At 39.6% G+C, this 17,658-nt stretch overlaps 1 protein-coding gene across 1 annotated transcript in view; it reads left to right on the top strand.

Annotated features, from left to right (window-relative positions):
• The window catches only part of LOC127579063 (AP-1 complex subunit gamma-1-like), a 100,998-nt gene that overhangs the window by 23,900 nt on the left and 59,440 nt on the right, over positions 1-17,658 (top strand). The window contains exons 5-6 of the mRNA XM_052031699.1: positions 8,951-9,047; positions 11,901-11,977. Coding sequence (XP_051887659.1) covers positions 8,951-9,047; positions 11,901-11,977 — 174 coding nt within the window. The remainder of the gene's footprint in view (positions 1-8,950; positions 9,048-11,900; positions 11,978-17,658) is intronic.

The raw sequence follows: 17,658 nt of genomic DNA, 5'->3' as shown, positions 1-17,658 counted from the left end.
GAGCTTATTTTTTTTTAAAGAAATGGATAAAACTATTTGTAATTGTTAAACCAGTACATAAGCATAGAAAAATTGATATAGTCCAAAACAGATGAATTTGGTTGGAGCTGGCCAAGCAAGAAACATCCCCCCCCACAATTTCCTGCCTTTCCCTTTCCTTAAAAAAAACTTCTGTACTTCTAATTTTTTCAGATCTTATGAGAGGGCATCGAGTTGAAATGCTAATTATTTTTCTCTACACAGATGCTACCTAACCTGCCAAATATTTCCTGAAGTTTCCACTTTTATTACTTCAAAAGGTTCTTGGCATCCAAATTGGCCATTGGTTAGGTTCTCTTAAGTGTTTTATTTTAGATTTGGGATTGTTTCAAATTTGGGTCTATTTCAGGTAGCTTGGTGACATTCGTTTCCTTTAAGTGTTCTAGATATGATTATGCTGAAGTTGACTTCAACTGCCCTATCTTAGATGCAGTGTTTGGATCTAGGTGTATTTCAGTGTTCTGTACCAAATTTCAATGTCTTATTATACATGGTCCTTGACTTTGTCTACCTTAAGGGAGGTTACACACTAGTTGAGATAGTGTTCATTTTGGTTCAATAGCTACTTTATCCCGTGATAGGCAAATCATAAATGCTGTGCCTGATAAGAAACTCCTAGTGCAATAGGTATGACTGCTGTTTGTGTATTATTACAAAGAAATTAATCCAGTCTGCTAGATCGCTACAAAGGATCTTAACTTAAAATGCAGCTCTTCCTGAGTAGAGCAGAAATTCCCTCCTTAAAATCTGCTCTTCTCGAAACCTTTATTTCATGTCTGTCCTAATTTTTTTTTAAGCACTTCCAGTTCACAAGATCAGGTTAGCCCATCAACACCAACACACTTGGTATCTTCCTGGATGATCAGATATTGCTAATTGTCCAGGAGGTCATCATATAGCCCATTGCGCTTATGCTGGCACTGAAAAATATCCAAGTGGCCCCAGTCCCCACTCTTTCCCCATGGGCCTACAAATTTATGTATTGCTAATATTTACCCAGTTATTCTTGAAAGTTACTATTGAATCAGATTCTATCACACTTTCAAGGAATGTATTCAAAATCATTGCTGCAAAAAGAATTATCCTAATTTGTTTTTAACCAGTTATGTTAGACCAATGTATTCTTATTGTTAGCCTGGAAATAGAGCCCCTTTGTGACCCTAAGTGATGAGCATATACAAGTTCTCTTGGAGTGCATAGCTGGATGCTGCACCACTGCATTTGGAAGACATGAGAGTTATCCTGAAAATGTATCATTTTAGACATCTGTAAACAAATCTGGTGTCTTTAAGTCTTTTTAGGGCAAAGTATATAAAGAAATTATACAACGAGTTGATAGAGCAGTGAAAGAGAAACTGCTTTAACTGGTAGGAGAGCTTGTGACCAGAAGACAAAAATTTAAGCTGATGATTAAGAGCCAGAGGGAAAATTTGTTTATATTTATTTTAAACACCTGTTGATGGCTGGTCTCCGGAGTTGTCACTGCCAATACCATATAAAGTCTTTCACGTACTCTCCAGATCCCTTATGTTCTCTTTACAACCAATTATAAGGCTATAAATCTGTTCTCTTCCAGATACTTGTTTTTCCAACTTCTTCACCTACTGCCTGCACTCCTGACCTTCAGGTTATCTCTCATTTTGCAGTCTATCAGTTGCTCATTCATCCGTAATGAACTCATACATACATCTGTTCTATTGTGCAGCACTGATTACTTAAGGTCACTCCATATTCATAATCTGAACTTTCAACCCAGCCAACTCCTCAACTGGATAAGATCTTTGTCTGTGTAGTCCTTAATATCATCCAAAGGCATAGTATCGGGGTTTGCGTGCATGTTGATGGTATCCAGTTCTATGTTAACACCACGTCTTTCAATCCTTCCTTCCATTATCTCGTTTATTGCTGGTCTTGAATAACCCAGAATTTTTTAAGGAATCACAGAATTGCATTATGGTTCCAACACAGAAAAATTTGAATCTCTTTTGGCTTTACTAAAGAGCAAATTCTGACGAAGAGTTTGACCTAAACCAGTGACTTTGCTATTCATTCCACAGATGCTACCTTGCCGCTCCTTCGCAGTTGCTGTTTTCGTTATAAAAGAGCAATCTTGTTAGTCCCACCCTCTCCTCATATCAATTTGCTTTCCATAGCAAATATTCTTTCAACACTTAACCAATTCCCCTTTAAATGCCTGAATGTAACTGTAACTGGTTCCACCATTGCACCTGACAGTGCAAACCAGATCCTGATCACTTGTTCTATTTTTAAAAAATCTTGTTGCTTTGTTTTTTTTTAAACAAATTCCCTTCATTCTGTGTCCCTCTGGTTCTTGACCATGTAGCCAATGGAAAATTCTCTGTCTACTGTCTATACCCTTTTAAATGCTTCTACCAGATACCCTTGCAGCTGCCCATTTTCCAAATATAACAACCACAGCTTCTCCAATGTTTGACTCCAGGGATAAAGTTGCATTTTAATAAATCTGTTCTGCACCCTCTTAGGTCTTTGTTACTTTCCTAAAGTATAGCTCTAAGACCTAGATACAATGCTTCAAAAATGGTTGAGCCTATGGCTTATAAAGGTGGTTCATGCCTTTGTACTCTTATACGCTATGCCTCTACATAAAATCCAAGATCCTGTATGCTTTTTAACTGCTTTCTAAAAACTGTGCATTTATGCTTCTGAATCACTGTCTAGTCCTCCTCGTACAGGAAATGAGACCTCGTGTTAGACGACTATGCTTGTTAGTTCAATTGCTGCTTCTCATTCTTCCTACCCCTACTGTAACACTTCACATTTCTTAGTATTAAATTTCACTATCTATCCACCCATTCAACCAGTCTGTTTATAATCTCAAAGTCTTGTAGGTGCAGTGAACTGCAAGTACTAAGTTTTGTTTCTTGTGTGAATTTGGAAATTGTGCCTTGCACATTCACCTTCATTATGTTGATTTCAGAAAACAAGTGGTCCTAATACAGACCCTGGGAACTTTACTATACACTACCCTCCAGTTTGAAAAATAGCCTTTCATAAGTACTGTCGCCTGTTACTTAGCCAATTTTCCATCCATACTACTAGTCTCATTTAATGGTCTTTAATCTTGATTCCAAACCTATTATGTAGAACCTTATCATTTGCCTTTTAGAGGTCCACATATACCACATTAGCCATATTTGTCTCATTCACCTTCTCTGTGTACTTAAAGAAAAAATACCAGGTTATTTAGACACAATTTGTCTTTAACAAATCATACTGACAATCTTTTGCCAAGCCAGACTTATCCAAGTGCCTGCAAATTCTATCCCTGTTTATTGTTTCTAGAACTAATCCCATCACTGAGACTAATGTAATCATTTAACACTTCAACTATGCTCTGTCTGCAAGAATAGATTTCCATTTGTTTGGTTTATGATTGGCTCTGCCTCTCTTTTATCCCTTTCCTGTTCACATGCCAACAGAATATTTTTAGGTTCCCTTTTGTGATCCCTGACAGATTTTTCATGCTCTTTGCATCTTTATTTTTGCTACCTTTCTGAACTTCAATCAGTCTGGTTCTTGTTTGTGTTATGAGCTGTCATCTCGTATTTTTTTTCCTGCTTTATTCTTTTTGGTTTTTCAGGGAGCTTTGGCTCTAATTTCCCTACCTTTCTCCCTTGTGGGAATGTGCCCAGACTGTAGCTGAAACATCTCTACCTTATTAAAGGCATCCCATTATTCATTTAGAGTTTTGCTTGCCAAGTTTTTATTCCACTTTACCTGTTCTTTTCCACTCGAAATTAGACATCCTCCAACTGGGTTTTATCCTTCTGTAGTATTCATAAGATGATCATTCTTTCCTAGATTTTCCTTCACTGATAGTTACTCTGTTTGGTCCTGGGAAAATCGCCAAAATGAATGTGCAGAGAATTGAAGAATATTGACTTGTGTAGGCAGAAGCATCTAGTTTAATTGGGCATTTTAATTAGTTTGAAACAACATCGTGGGCTGAAGGGCCTGTTCTTGCGTTGTACTGTTCTATATATCCCCATATGTTATTGCTTTGTAAAGTTGACAGACATTATTCTATGGCTTTTGTGTATCTCTGCAATTTTCTTTCAAACCTGCTTCTCTACGCTACTGACTTAGTTGCCAGCCAATGGAAGAGTCCTGGAAGTGTATTAGCACCTCTGTGGTTTCTTAACTCTAAACAAATTCTATCCTTGATCATTTCTAGGACATAATTTCTCTCCAGCACTGTGGTGGTCTGCCGAATTGACATTTCTTGCAACACTTCACCCATAATTTAGCAAATGGAATACAAGCAAAAGACTGCATATGCCAGAAATGAGGCCAGATGAGAAAATGCTTGATCCTTGTCAGTCCTGAAATTATTTTTTTTCATGGCCAGGTTGAAACAGAAAATGGAATAAGCCTTTGACATTGAACTTTAAAATAACTTAAAGTACCCTTCCCTCATCCCTTGAGAATTGTTAGTGGGAACCCAGAATCCCTTTGGGAGTGATCACTTGAAAATGGCCCATGTAACATTTTGTGCTTTTCTTTTGCTATAGCTATGCTTTCTGTACAAATGGCCCAAAGGCTGTTCACAAGAGTTCAGGCAGGTGAATTGATCTCTCAACTGGGAGTTCTGGTTTGCTCAAAAGGCTAAGCAAAATTGTGCATGCATTTTTAAAGTATTTATGGTGATGATAATTTGAGGACAATAGAAAGAGAAGAACTAATAGTAATTGAAACCCATGATTGCTCACATTTCACCTAACTGAGAATCCTGCTCCTGAACATGAGTCCATTTAACTGATTAAATGGCATAGTCCACTTTCGGTTGCATATTCATACAAGATTGACCATTGTTTCTGTTTCCCTGTGATCTTTAAAGTTTACATGAGTATGGTAAATATATCTTGAACTATATGAGCTAGAAAAATTGAAATTAGACAAATAGCCTACTTGGCAGTCAAGAGCCACAGAGCATGGATTTTAAAGTCATTGATCGAAGCGCTAGAGGAGGGATATTTTCATCTGGGGGTGGATGTGTCCTGGAATTTGCTGCCTGAAGGGTAATAGAAGCAAAAAAAAAACCCTCATCACATCTGAAATGTTCCAGGAATGTGTATTTAAAGAGCTGTGACTTGCAGCCCTTACGATTTAATGTTAAAGGTTGAGTAGCTCATTTATTTTGACTAGTCAAATGGCCACCTCCTGTGTTGGATTTATTTTATGATTCTGTTATGATGTATTCAATAGCAGACTGTGGACAATTATTTTGAAGAGAACAATCTAAAACCCGAGTAAGAACTGGCGTAGACTGTAAATAATCTGCACAGCTATTCAGTGGAAATTCCCCATCTAAGTGAGTGGTAGTTCATTGTCCTGCTATTGAAAAACCAAAATTCTGAAAAAATATGCGGGTTTTCAAAGGCAATAAAGGCCTTTTGTGGAGATGTAATCAACTTTTGACTTCTTACAAATATGAAGAGTGGTGAAGCCTTCACTGTTAAAGTTCAGCAAGCTATGATCTGAGGTACTTCTGCACTTAAAGCAAGGTCAAACATAATGGAATAATTAATCAGGAAAATTTCCAAAGAGGAGGAACTAAAGCTTGCAAAGGGATCATCGTTTCTGTAGCTTCAAAGTAAAAGCCCTGGTACAGGTACTGAAATAGTAATGTGACCTACAACAGAGTTGATTAGATAATCATGGCAGTTTTTTCTAAAATAACTGCCAACAAGTGGAAGCATTAAAACATTGCAGCTCAGATGATTCTGCAGAGCTAAGTTGCGTGAGAACTTTTAGACTTTTGCAACAAAGAACAACTGATGCCTTTACACAATCAAGTTATTTGTGTTGCTTAAATTTTTCACAAAAAAATCATCACTACAGAAAGGCATAATTTAAAAATGTTTGTTCAATGTTTCTCTGAAGAAAATAAAATGAAATTTTTAAGTATTTGCCTTCTCCAATTAAAGTGAGTCATTGACCAGGTAAGTTTTTATTGCAAAGCATAACCCCTCTGTTGCCAAACATTGCCTTTCCAGATACTTGTCAGAAAGCTGCAGGGAAGTAACCTAGCACTCTTCAACCTAATTATTGCCAAATTCAGTTTTCTCGTTCTCTCGTGTACATTAGCTGAGGTCCTGTTTCCCTTTGAGAACAATCTGGAATCTGCAAGTTGGACCTGGCAGATGCTCTAAGGATGAGTAGACCAAAATGATGTTACAAAGACCTGCCTATTAGCACAGTTGGTCTCTGGTCTGGCAGTGGAGGAAATAAATGTCTCTTCACTGGCAGTCACTACTTCTGTGGTTGGAAGGAAGTTGCTGAGTGACTTCACCCATTTTGGCTGCTGAGTTGAAACCTGTGAAGAGGATACTCTCCAATTAGCTGGTGAATACTCTGGAGATCTGGTGGCACTTTTTTCTGGCAAGGATGAACATTTTTTCTGATCCTGGCTGGTTTAGGCAGCCTGCAATGATTTGGCAACTGCTGTTTGCAATTCTTCTTGTGCTTGTGGTGTGCTCCCATGTTGGGAAATTGTACTCTGTGGAGTGACATGGGATGAGTGAGTCCCTGATCAAAGCTCGGTACATTCCTTATTTTTTGTTTGCAAATTATCTGTACATTGGTTTTCCCCTTCTTTCCCTGTGAATCTTGAAAGAATGTCATCTAAGGGTTTTCCTAAGTAAACTAAATTAATTTATAAAATGTTTCCTTTAAAATGATGGATTCTTTATAGATTTTTTCTGTTTGGCCATACTGGCAAAGAAATTATGATTTTTGAGTATTTTGGCCCTGAAAATACTGCAAAAAATTCTTTCCTTTGCTGCCCCCTCCCTGCCCCTCCATCACTAGCTTCCCCACAACCCTGATGGATGCTCTTAGTAAGAGCTGCAGTGATTGACTTTGCATGTTGAATCTAGCTCTTTCAGTCTTGAAGAAATTTCCATTTTTATGATTTCTATATATACTTGGGCACCCTGTTAATTTACTAATGACTGCAAGCAGATGAAACAACTTGGATTTGGTTGTGAAGAAGAACTTAGAGCATCATAATTATCTCTGATATATTAATGAGCTTGCAGAGGCCATTGGCAACTCCAGATTGCACTAAGTGGTGTTCTTCCTGAGGTAATGCCAAGCCAACCATGTACAATATTCAAATGAGATATCAGAAGTGCAATGTGAAAATTGACTAAGATCTTTAATTTTAGTAAATAGTAGGAACTGTGGAGAGTCAATATGATTGGTATTTTGGTGTGAGAGCATTTTGGGAACAGTGATCACAACTCCTGAAGTCTTTAGATAGTTATGAATAAGGATAAGTCTGGACCTAGGAGGTGGAAGTGCTAAGCGGGGTGGGGGGGAGTAGATGACAACATTATCAGGCAGGAGTTAGGGATAGTAGATTGGGAGCAGCTGTCATTGGGCATCTGACATGTTGTCATTTAAAGTCCAGCTAATCAGAACTCAGGACTGGCATCTTCCAGTAAAGAGGAAAGATGAAGATGGCAAGGTTCAGGAACGTTGGATGAGGAGATGTTAATTCAACCATAAAGAAAAAGGAAGCATATGCAAGTTTAGCAAGTTGAAATCATTCAGGGCCCTTAAAGCATATAAAGAAAGCAGGAAAGAACTCAAGCAGGGCTCGAGGGGTAAGAGGGGCCATGAAATATCCTTGATGAGTAGGATTTCAGAAAATCCAAAGGCATTTTATACATACATTAAATACAAGACGGTAGCTAAGGAGAGAGTAGGAATACTCAAGGATAAAGGAGGGAATTTATGCCTGGAGGAGGATGTAGATGAAGTACTAAACAAGTACTTTGCATTGGTATTCACCCAGGAGAAGGACATGGAGAATAGTGAGATCATTGTGGAGTATGCTAATAACTAGGCCATGTTGAAATCAAACAGGAGGACATGTAGGGTCCATTGATCAACTTGGGGTGGATGAGTCCCCAAGGTCTAATGGGATCTATCCCAGGTTATTGAGAGAGGCAAAAGAGGAGATTGGTGGGGCTTGACAAAGATTTTTCTATCTTTCCTAGCCACAAGTGAGGTCCCAGAGGACTGGAGAGTAGCCAATGTTGTTCGTTTGACTAAGAAGGGCAGTAAAGATAATCCAGGAAATGATTCACCAGTGAGCCTCTCACTAGTGGTATGGAAGCTATTGAAGAAGATTCTTAGGGATAGGATTTACTCACATTTGGAAAAGCGTCACCTTATTAGGGATAACCAGCGTGGTTTTATATTGGGGAGGTCATATCTTACAAACTTGATTGAGTTTTATGAGGAGGTGGTGAAGATGATTTGAGAGTAGGACGAATGCCTGGATTGGAGAGTATTAGCTATAAGGAGAGGTTGGACAAACTTGGATTTTTTTTCTCTCTGCAGCATCAGAGGCTGAGGGGAGACCTGATAGAAGTTTATAAGATTGAAAGGCATAGATAGAGTAGTCTTTTTTTTCCCCCAGGGTAGAAATGTCAAATACTAGAGGGCATGGCTTTAAGGTGAGAGGGAAAATGTTTGAAGGAGATTTATAAGGAAAGTTTTGTTTTACACAGTGGTAGGTGCCTGGAATGTGCTGCCCTGGGGAGGGGTGGAAGCAGATATGATAGTGGCATTTGAGGTATTCAGACAGACAACTGAACAGGCAGGGAATAGAGGGATATAGACTGTGAGCTGGCAGATTGGATTAGTTTAATTGGCATTCTGGTTGGCACAGAAATGGTGCCAAAGGGCCTGCACCTGTCCTATATTGTTCTATGAAGTTATCTTGTACAGCAGATTCTACACTAGTAAAAATAGAAAATCTGCATTGCTAATGTTCTTTGTTTTTTGCAAGAATTTCAGAAGTTGGCTTGTGTCTGGGACTTAAATGATTCATAGTTGACTGATGTCTTGTTCACAGGCTGCACTGGCTGCTGTTCATGTTATCAGGAAAGTACCAGAGCTGCTGGAGATGTTTCTGCCTGCTACAAAAAACCTACTTAATGATAAGAATCATGGTATGTGGCCTCACTTGTAACTTGCAGAAGATACTGTTTTTTACTTAATGGATTATTGTTTGACCTTCATTCTACTTTTTTTCTGTTGTAATCCTTTGAGAGTCCTATCTGAGTAACAAGTTTTCCTCCCAGGATGTTAGCAAACCAGTTCAGTTTTTTTTAAGCAATCCAATTGCTTCATGGTCACCTACAGGTAGAATGGAAGGGTTTTTTAAACTTCTGTTGAACTCTAGCTCATTTTCAAATATCAGTGGTGGAATTTAAACACTCTATGTTCTGAATTATTAGACCACTAAAATAAATGTAATCCCATCACACTCCTTGCAGCTTGTTTTTAAACAAAAGAAATTGAATGTTTAGAGAAGTGCTGCAGTCAGTTGATGCTTGAAAAGGGGCAAGGATGGTATCTGTGCAATAAATGCAGCCCTTGCTAGGAACACCCAGGTCCCCAAAAATGGATAAATTTTTTTAAAATTCTGGAAAGAAAACAAGTTCTCACTTTCCCAAAGGATTATGAATGAGAACAGAGCCTTGAAAATGTACGTCTCCGATTTGGTTTTCGGTGGGTTTTCCTGATGGTGACTGCCCAGGTGGTCCCATACTTAATGGTATAATTTTTCCTGGATAGTTTAGAATATTCATACTAAAATATAATATATTGTAGCATCATCAACTCATTCAATAATAATTTATACTTGGTCATAGGGAAGTGTGACCTCACTCTGGTACATCAATTGCAAAATTTGGTAGAGCATGACTTGCAAAACAAGTGACTGTAGAAGTGATTCCATTTTCCTTTAAGTCAGAAATACAAGTAATGATACTTGCACTTTATTGCCTAGTTCTTAGAACGTTGCTTACATTTCTGCCACTTAATCTTATCAATTGTACATCTTCTTAATCTGCCTGGAAAAGATCGGATATCTTTATTCATCACATGTACATCAAAGCACAGTGAAATGCATCTTTTTGCTTAGAATGTTCTGGGGACAGCCTGCAAGTGTCGACACACTTCCGGCGCCAACATAGCATGCCCACAACTTCCTAACCCGTACGTCTTTGGAATGTGGGAGGAAACCGGAGCACCCAGGCGAAACCCACGCAGGCATGGGGAGAACATATAAACTCCTTACAGACAGCGGCCAGAATTGAGCCCGGGTCGCTGGCGCTGTAATAGCGTTACGCTAACCGCTACGCTACCATACCTACTCAGAATAATCTGAACGGTGATTCTATATGATACCAAGTTTGAGCCAGCAATGTCTTTTTGTCATACCAGTACACAAGAACATAAGTTGCAGGAGTAGGCCGTTCAACCTGCTCTACCATTAAGCAAGATCATGGCTAATCTACTTCAAATACCATTTTCCATTCCTAGCCCCTATTCTCTTTAAAATCTGTCTGTCTTCATTGTATTTTGACCCGTCAGGTGTGGAGGTTTAGTCGTTGATTGCATTCTAGTTGGTCTTAAGGCTGGGAAAGAAATAACCATAATTATTGTAGATTTGATTTTCAAATGGCATTCTTTGCCATTTATGTTAATCAAATGCACCCCACATTTACAAATTTAGCATGGCACTTGTAAGTGCGTTAAACCTGTATATTCTTTTTTTGGAAAAAATGGGATTGAATTTAGACCTTTTGGCATAGCTTATGGCACCTGTTTATCAATTGACATTTCATTTTTTTATCACCAGCAATTTGCATTTTAGTGAATGTAGAGATGATGGTGATTGATGCAATATTGAAATTGGAAACTGAAGACCACGTTGAACTTCATAGTGAAAGTAATAATTTGTATGTGGTTTAGATTTGCCACAAGGTGGTCCAAATTAATATTAATATCAAATGTACTCAAACTGAAATTTCAACTTGTAAGGTTTATAGGGAACTGAGAAAAGTAGTTGCTAGTTCTGAAGGCAGAAGTTCATCAGACATGATCTAATTGAAAAGGGACTGAATGGCCTAGTCATCCTGTGCTCTCGATAGGATATAATTTCACAGGCATTGGAAGTCCTCCAATATCTCATGAGAATGAATGTTGATGGACCTTGTAATTGCATGCACCTAGGTAAGATGCTGAGCCAAAGCTGTCCTTGCCAGATGTCCTCATTCACTTTGCACCATATAATGGTCAGAATGGCAATCCTAGCTAATATCATTGCACCTATTTTCCCCTTTCCCAACCCCCAATCCAAGGTTGGTAACTGTGAAATCAGTTGATCTGTTGAACCAGTTGGTTTAACAAAACACATGGGTACAATTAAATCTGGGAGCTCTCTGGCTCACTAAATAGTGCTGCACCATGGAAGGCCCTTTTCATGCAGTCATTAGAACATCCCTTTATTCCCTATTGTAATTTAGTTTTCCTATAACTTGGTTCGTCATGGAGACTAGGATGGTGAATGGTGTTGGGGGGTGTGAAATTGGCCTATGATACTTCAATATCCTTCATACGAGGAATATTCAGCTTTGGACCTCTTCATGACAGCTGAGATGGATATTTCACAATCCTCTTTGCCTTTGTACCCCTTCCATTTCACCGGGCATTATTTTATTAGCTTCAGCAATTTTCAGCTCCCTAGGAATATTACTTACTATAAGTTTGCAGATAGAAATATCCAATGCATCATTTGTGTACTTTCTTTTTAAGTTGCTGATTTGTTTTGTATCTTGGTGTATTTTTGTTCACAGACTGGTTACAGTATCATGGTTTCTCTTGTTAGAAAGCAAAGACTAGAAATGACTGAAGGTGCAGTAATTTCTGGGGTCATCAGCATTATAATTCACTGCCTTGTCGTTCATTGGATGCATTCATCAGTTAAAACACTTTTCTCTTTCTTTGTCTTAAAGGTGTCCTCCATGCTGCTGTTGTCCTTGTCATAGAAATGTGTAAACATAGCCCTGATACACACACTTATTTTCGCAAGGTACAGCCACATCATGTTTACCATTGCTATCAGAAACCTGTTTTTTCAATGTACTCATTTATATCCAGCTTTTTGCTTTTAAAAAGTTTAATAACTTGCTAATGCTGCAAGCACTATTCATTGTGCAATTGTAAAAGTTTTATATTAAAATAGCTGAAAAGTAATGAAACATATACTAAGTATTTTCCAGCACTTTTGTTCATTGTTCTGTGAATGGGAAAAACTTAATTCACTTTGATGCAGATTTATCAATACAATATATCTTGTGTGCCAAGGAGAAAGGAGTTTTTAAAATACAATTTGGGCAAATCAATGGTAGAATTAATAGTGAAGGTATTACCTAGTGAGTAACTCTCACTGCAAGCTTTCAGATTTGATACCCAGTCTGCCTATGTGTGTTAATCAATCTTGGTTGAGTGATAAGAAGGAAGGAAAAAGTGGTCTCTGCCTTGGGAGGGGAAAAAAAATACTCTTGCTGAATGTTGACTGGGTGCAGCTGATGTGAGGGTCAGGCCAGGCTTGACTGGTGCCCTCTGTTGTTTATTTGGTGTGTTCTCACTCCCCTTGGTCATATGTGGAAAATGTGATCACGTGGGCCAACCATGAAACAGTATCTTAAATAATCTTAATACCTTTCAGAGGAGAGAGAGAAAACTGAAGGGGCATTAAAAGTTCCAATTTTCTTTTAAAGAGATAAACTGGTAGTTCTTCATGGATGTATTGGGACTGAACTCGGTTGAGCTGAAGCATGTTTTAGCAGCGTGGCCAGTATCTGATCAGATCAGAAAAAGCTCAATAGTCATTTGGAGCAATATGAGAAACTTTTTATATCACAGTAGTTTCAGCATAACTTGGATAATGCAAAATATGTAGAAAAAAAACCTTCAGAAATGATTAAAAATTAAATGCAGGATTTTTGGGTCCTAGATGGTATTAGTTTCCCGCTAGATTATCCCAACTTAAAGTTGTAAATTGCGCAATTTAAGACACTGATAGCTCCTTTGTCACAGCCTGACCTTTTTGATACTTGTTGATCAGGGAGAGTAGTCCAGTGACCAGGTCCAAGGGAGTGGGACCAGTTAGTGGATACATGGTACAATAAAGTTATAGACCCAGGGGCCAAACTAGGCCTTGTTCCTGAGCTCATGGGTCTTAGGCCCAGACACCTTGCTCAGTACAGTGAGTAAACAGGATATTGGTCAACTGGAAAAGTGGGCAAAGGAATTTAACTTAGACAAGTGCAAAGTGATGCTTTTTGGCAAAAATAAACCAGCCAGGACGTACACAGCAAATGACATGACCCTGGGAAGAGTTGTTTAACAGACACCTAGGGGATACAAGTACATAGATCCCTGAAAGTGTCAACATGGGTAGAGAGGGTGGTGAAGAAGGTGTAGAGCGTACTTGCCTTCATCGGTCATGGCACTGATTGCAAGAGTTGGGACGTCATGTTACATTGTACAAAATGTTGGTTGGGCCACACTTGGATATTGTGTGCATTTCTGGTCACTATGCTATATGTGATTAAGCTAGACAGGGTGCAGAAAAGATTCACAAGGATATTGTCAGGACTGGAGGGCTTGAGTTATAAGGAGAGACAGGATAGTCTGGAACTGTTTTCCCTGGAGTGAAGGAGGCTGAGGGTAACCTTGTATTAGTTATAAAATAATGAATGGCATAGTGTAAGGAAGTCTACAACTAGAAGGCCAAGGTTTAAGATCTGAGGGGAAAGCTCCGCCCCCCCCCCCCATACAGAGGGTGGTAGGTATCACAAGACAAAAGAGCAGAAGTAGGCCATTCGGCCCATCGAGTCTGCTCCATGAGCTACACTAAAAACTATTCCTATCTAGCCCCAATTTCCGGCCTTGTCCCTGTATCCCTTGATACCTTGACTAATTAGATACCTATCTATCTATCTCCTTAAACGCCCCTAGTGATTGGGCCTCCACAGCTGTACGTGGCAAAGAATTCCGTAATTTCACTACCCTCTGGCTAAAGAAATTGCCCCTCATTTATGTTTTAAACCGGTACCCTCTAATTCTGAGATTGTGCGCTCTAGTCCTGGACTCACCCACCAAGGGAAACAGCTTAGCCACATCTACTCTGTCTGGTCCTTTCAACATTTGAAATGTTTCTATGAGGTCCCCTCTCATTCTTCTGTACTCCAGTGAGTACAGTCCAAGAGCTGACAAACGCTCATCGTAAGTAAGCCCTTTCATTCCGGGAATCATCCTTGTAAATCTTTTCTGAACCCTCTCCAACATCAGCACATCCTTCCTAAGATATGGGGCCCAAAACTGCACACAGTATTCCAAATGAGGCTTCACCAGTGCCCCATAGAGCCTCATCAAACACCTCCCTACTTTTATACACTATACCTCTCAAAATGAATGCCAACATAACATTTGCTTTCTTTACCGCCAATCCGACCTGGTGGTTAATCTTTAGGGTGTCCTGCACGAGTACCCCCAAGTTCCTTTGTACTTCTGTACTTTGAATTTTCTCCCCATCTAGATAATAATCTGCCTGTTTATTTCTTCTAAAGTGTACAACAGCACATTTCTCAACATTGAATCCCATCTGCCATTTCTTTGCCCATGCTCCTAAACTATTTAAGTCTCTCTGCAACCTTCCTGTTTCTTCAATACTCCCTACTCCTCCACCTACCTTGGTGTCATCTGCAAACTTAGCCACAAAACCATTTACTCCATCATTCAAATCACTAATGTACAAAGTAAAAAGAAGTAGCCCCAATACCGACCCCTGTGGAACACCACTAGTAACTGGTAGCCAATCAGAACAGGATCCTTTTATTCCCACCCTTTGCTTTCTGCTTACCAGCCAATGCTCCACCCATTCTGTTATCCTACCTGTAATTCCATGACCTCTCATCTTATTAATCAGCCTCTTGTGCGGAACCTTGTCGAAGGCCTTTTGAAAGTCTAAATATGTTGAATGAGTCACCAGAGGTGGTAATGGAGGCAGATACATTTACAACATTTAAAAGATATTTGGACAGGTACGTGGATAGGAAATGTTTGGAGGGATATGGGCCAAATGCAGGCAAATGGGATTAGCTTAGATAGGTATCTTAGTCATCATGGACAAGTTGGGCCGAAGGGCCTACTTCTGTGCTGTATTACTTTAAGAATCTATGAATCCAAGAAACCTAGCAAGTCCAGTTAGCCAGTAAAACTCAGGGACTGAACCCACAGCTGTTGCAGCCAGTGAGTGGGCATGAGAAAACAGACACCAGGTACAACCAATACATTTTTAGACTCTGTCATGTTAGAACAGACAACAGGGTGGACCTGCATCTCATGTGACACCCCATGGGGGGGGGGGGAACTTGACGGAACTGAAAGTAATCCAATATGTAAATATGAGCATGAGACCAACATAAAGGAAAATTGTGGATGAAGGAAGAAAGCCTGGTTGATAAGGTTCTTGTAATAATAAGGAAACCCAAGTAGTCCAACATTCAGTCTGCAGCAGCAGGGTTATTCCATGGTGGTTCTGGTAAACTGCACAGTTCTATGACCATTGCCAATGTATCTGGAGTGGCCCAGGGATTTCCAGCCTTACCCATACCTAGTTGTGATGTATGGTAAAATTGGTGTCCAGTTTCAAAATCATAAAGGACAGTGAAATTTCCCTTTTTAGGTAAGGAAATCCTGTTCAAGACATGGCTATTGGCAAACACTTGCTTCTCGTGTGCTCTCCCTCTCATATTCTCTCATTCTCTTGCTCCAAAGTATGTCTCACTCATTCCTAGTATTAACTGCTCTACCAGTGACAGCCATGCCTCTCGCTGCTGATGCCTTAAGATCCGAACTTTCTTAAATCTTCCTACTTCTCTGTTTGTTCCTATGAGTTGATGTATGATTAGTAAGTTTGTGGATTACACAGAGGTTGGTGGTGATGTGGATAGTCAGGAAGGCTGTCTAAGGCTACAGCAAGATATAAAACAGATGGAAAGTTGGGCAGAGCATTGTCAGATGGAATTTAATCCCAATGTGTGTGAGCTGGTCACTTTAAGGAAGTCAAAAAGAGGACAGGACATATACACTAAGTGGTAGGGTGCCAAGGAATGTTGATGAATGGAGGGACCTTGGATTAGACTGCATGTGGAGTATTGTGTGCAGTTCTGGTTGCCACACTATAGTAAGGATGTGGTTGCACTGGAGAGAATGCAGAGAAAATTCACCAGAGTGTTGTCTGAATTGGAGGACTTTAGACCTGGGGAGAAATTGCACAAGTTAGGCATGTTTTCCCAGGAGCAAAGAAGGCTGACGGATGCCCTGACAAAGGTGTATAAAATTATAAGGGGCATATATAGGCCAGATGGTCAGAATCTTTTCCCTTTGGTAAGGGATCAAAAACAAGATGGCATAGGTTTGAGGAAGGAGTTTTAAAGGGGATTTGAGGGGTAAGTTATTTTTTCCACAGCATGGTTGATATCTAGGATGCATTGCCAGAAGAGATGGTGGAATTGCATACATCACTACAATTAAGTGATGTTTAGACACCCACTTGAATAGGCAAGGTGTAGAAGGATTTGGTCCTAATACAGGCAAATGGGATTCGTGTAGATGGGCAAAAAGATTGGCGTGGATGTGGTGAGCCCAAGGGCCCGTTTCTGTGTTGTCTGATTCTGACTCTGAAAGCCCATGTTTTGATCAAGCTTTTGGCCACCTACCCTAATACTCAGCAGCAAATTTTGCTTAATGACGTTCCTGTGGCAAGACTTGGGATATTTTTACTTACAGGTGCACAAATGCTGACACTCATGACAATAAACTTGACTTTGAGACTTTGATGGATCTGAGTAGGATGGCAGCTAAAGTGCAGAATAAATGTTGTTAATGTCCATGATTCTACCAGTAGAATTGCTTTGGCTGTGGTGCGGTGCACCACAAGTTTGTCAATGTATTTTCCCTGCATAGGTATTCTGTATCTTGGGATTTCAGGTGGAAAATTTGCTGGAATGTAAACCCACCCTTTGATACTTCAAGCCACCATGTGTACATGGCCTAGTCGCGCCAGGTGGTGCTGAAGCAAGTATTTCCTTGAGCCCTTAACCTACTTCAACTAACCTCATTAGTGTATGTTGCTGTTCCTTTCTCCCTTGTGCTTATCCAGCTTTGTCGTAAACAAGTATTGCCTCAGCTACCCCTTGTGGCATATTTCATTCTCTTGCCATTCAGTGGATAACAGTTATTCTCAATGGTCTATTGGCAAATGTGTTTATGGTTTCAAGTTTTACATTCCCAACCAGTAGAAAAATCTAATTATTTTCAAACTTCTAACGAGTTATGTCTTGCCCTTCTGAGTCTTTCCTTGCATGGTTATTACCTCTCACATATTCCCTTACAACAAAGGAGGGATCCATTGGATGGCCCATAACTGGCATGATGATTCTCAGAACAATCCCATTCCCCCACTCATTTCCCTTGATCTATTCTCTCGTGTGCTCGTTAACATGTCATTTCTGATAATTTTCCTACCACCCATTGACCTGTAGGAATAATTTACAGTGGCCAGTTAGCCTAACAACCTAATGACTTTGGGATATGGAGGAAACCCGCGAAATTCATGCAGTCACAGTGAGAACATGCAAACTCCACATAGACAGCACCAGAAGACAATTTGAACTCTGGTAACTGGAGCTAAGAGGCAGC

The sequence above is a fragment of the Pristis pectinata genome, chromosome 16 (genome assembly GCF_009764475.1).
Source record: "Pristis pectinata isolate sPriPec2 chromosome 16, sPriPec2.1.pri, whole genome shotgun sequence".
Lineage (NCBI taxonomy): Eukaryota > Metazoa > Chordata > Chondrichthyes > Rhinopristiformes > Pristidae > Pristis > Pristis pectinata.
The sequence above is the reverse complement of the archived record's forward strand: the minus strand, read 5'-3'. Positions and strand labels throughout refer to the sequence as shown.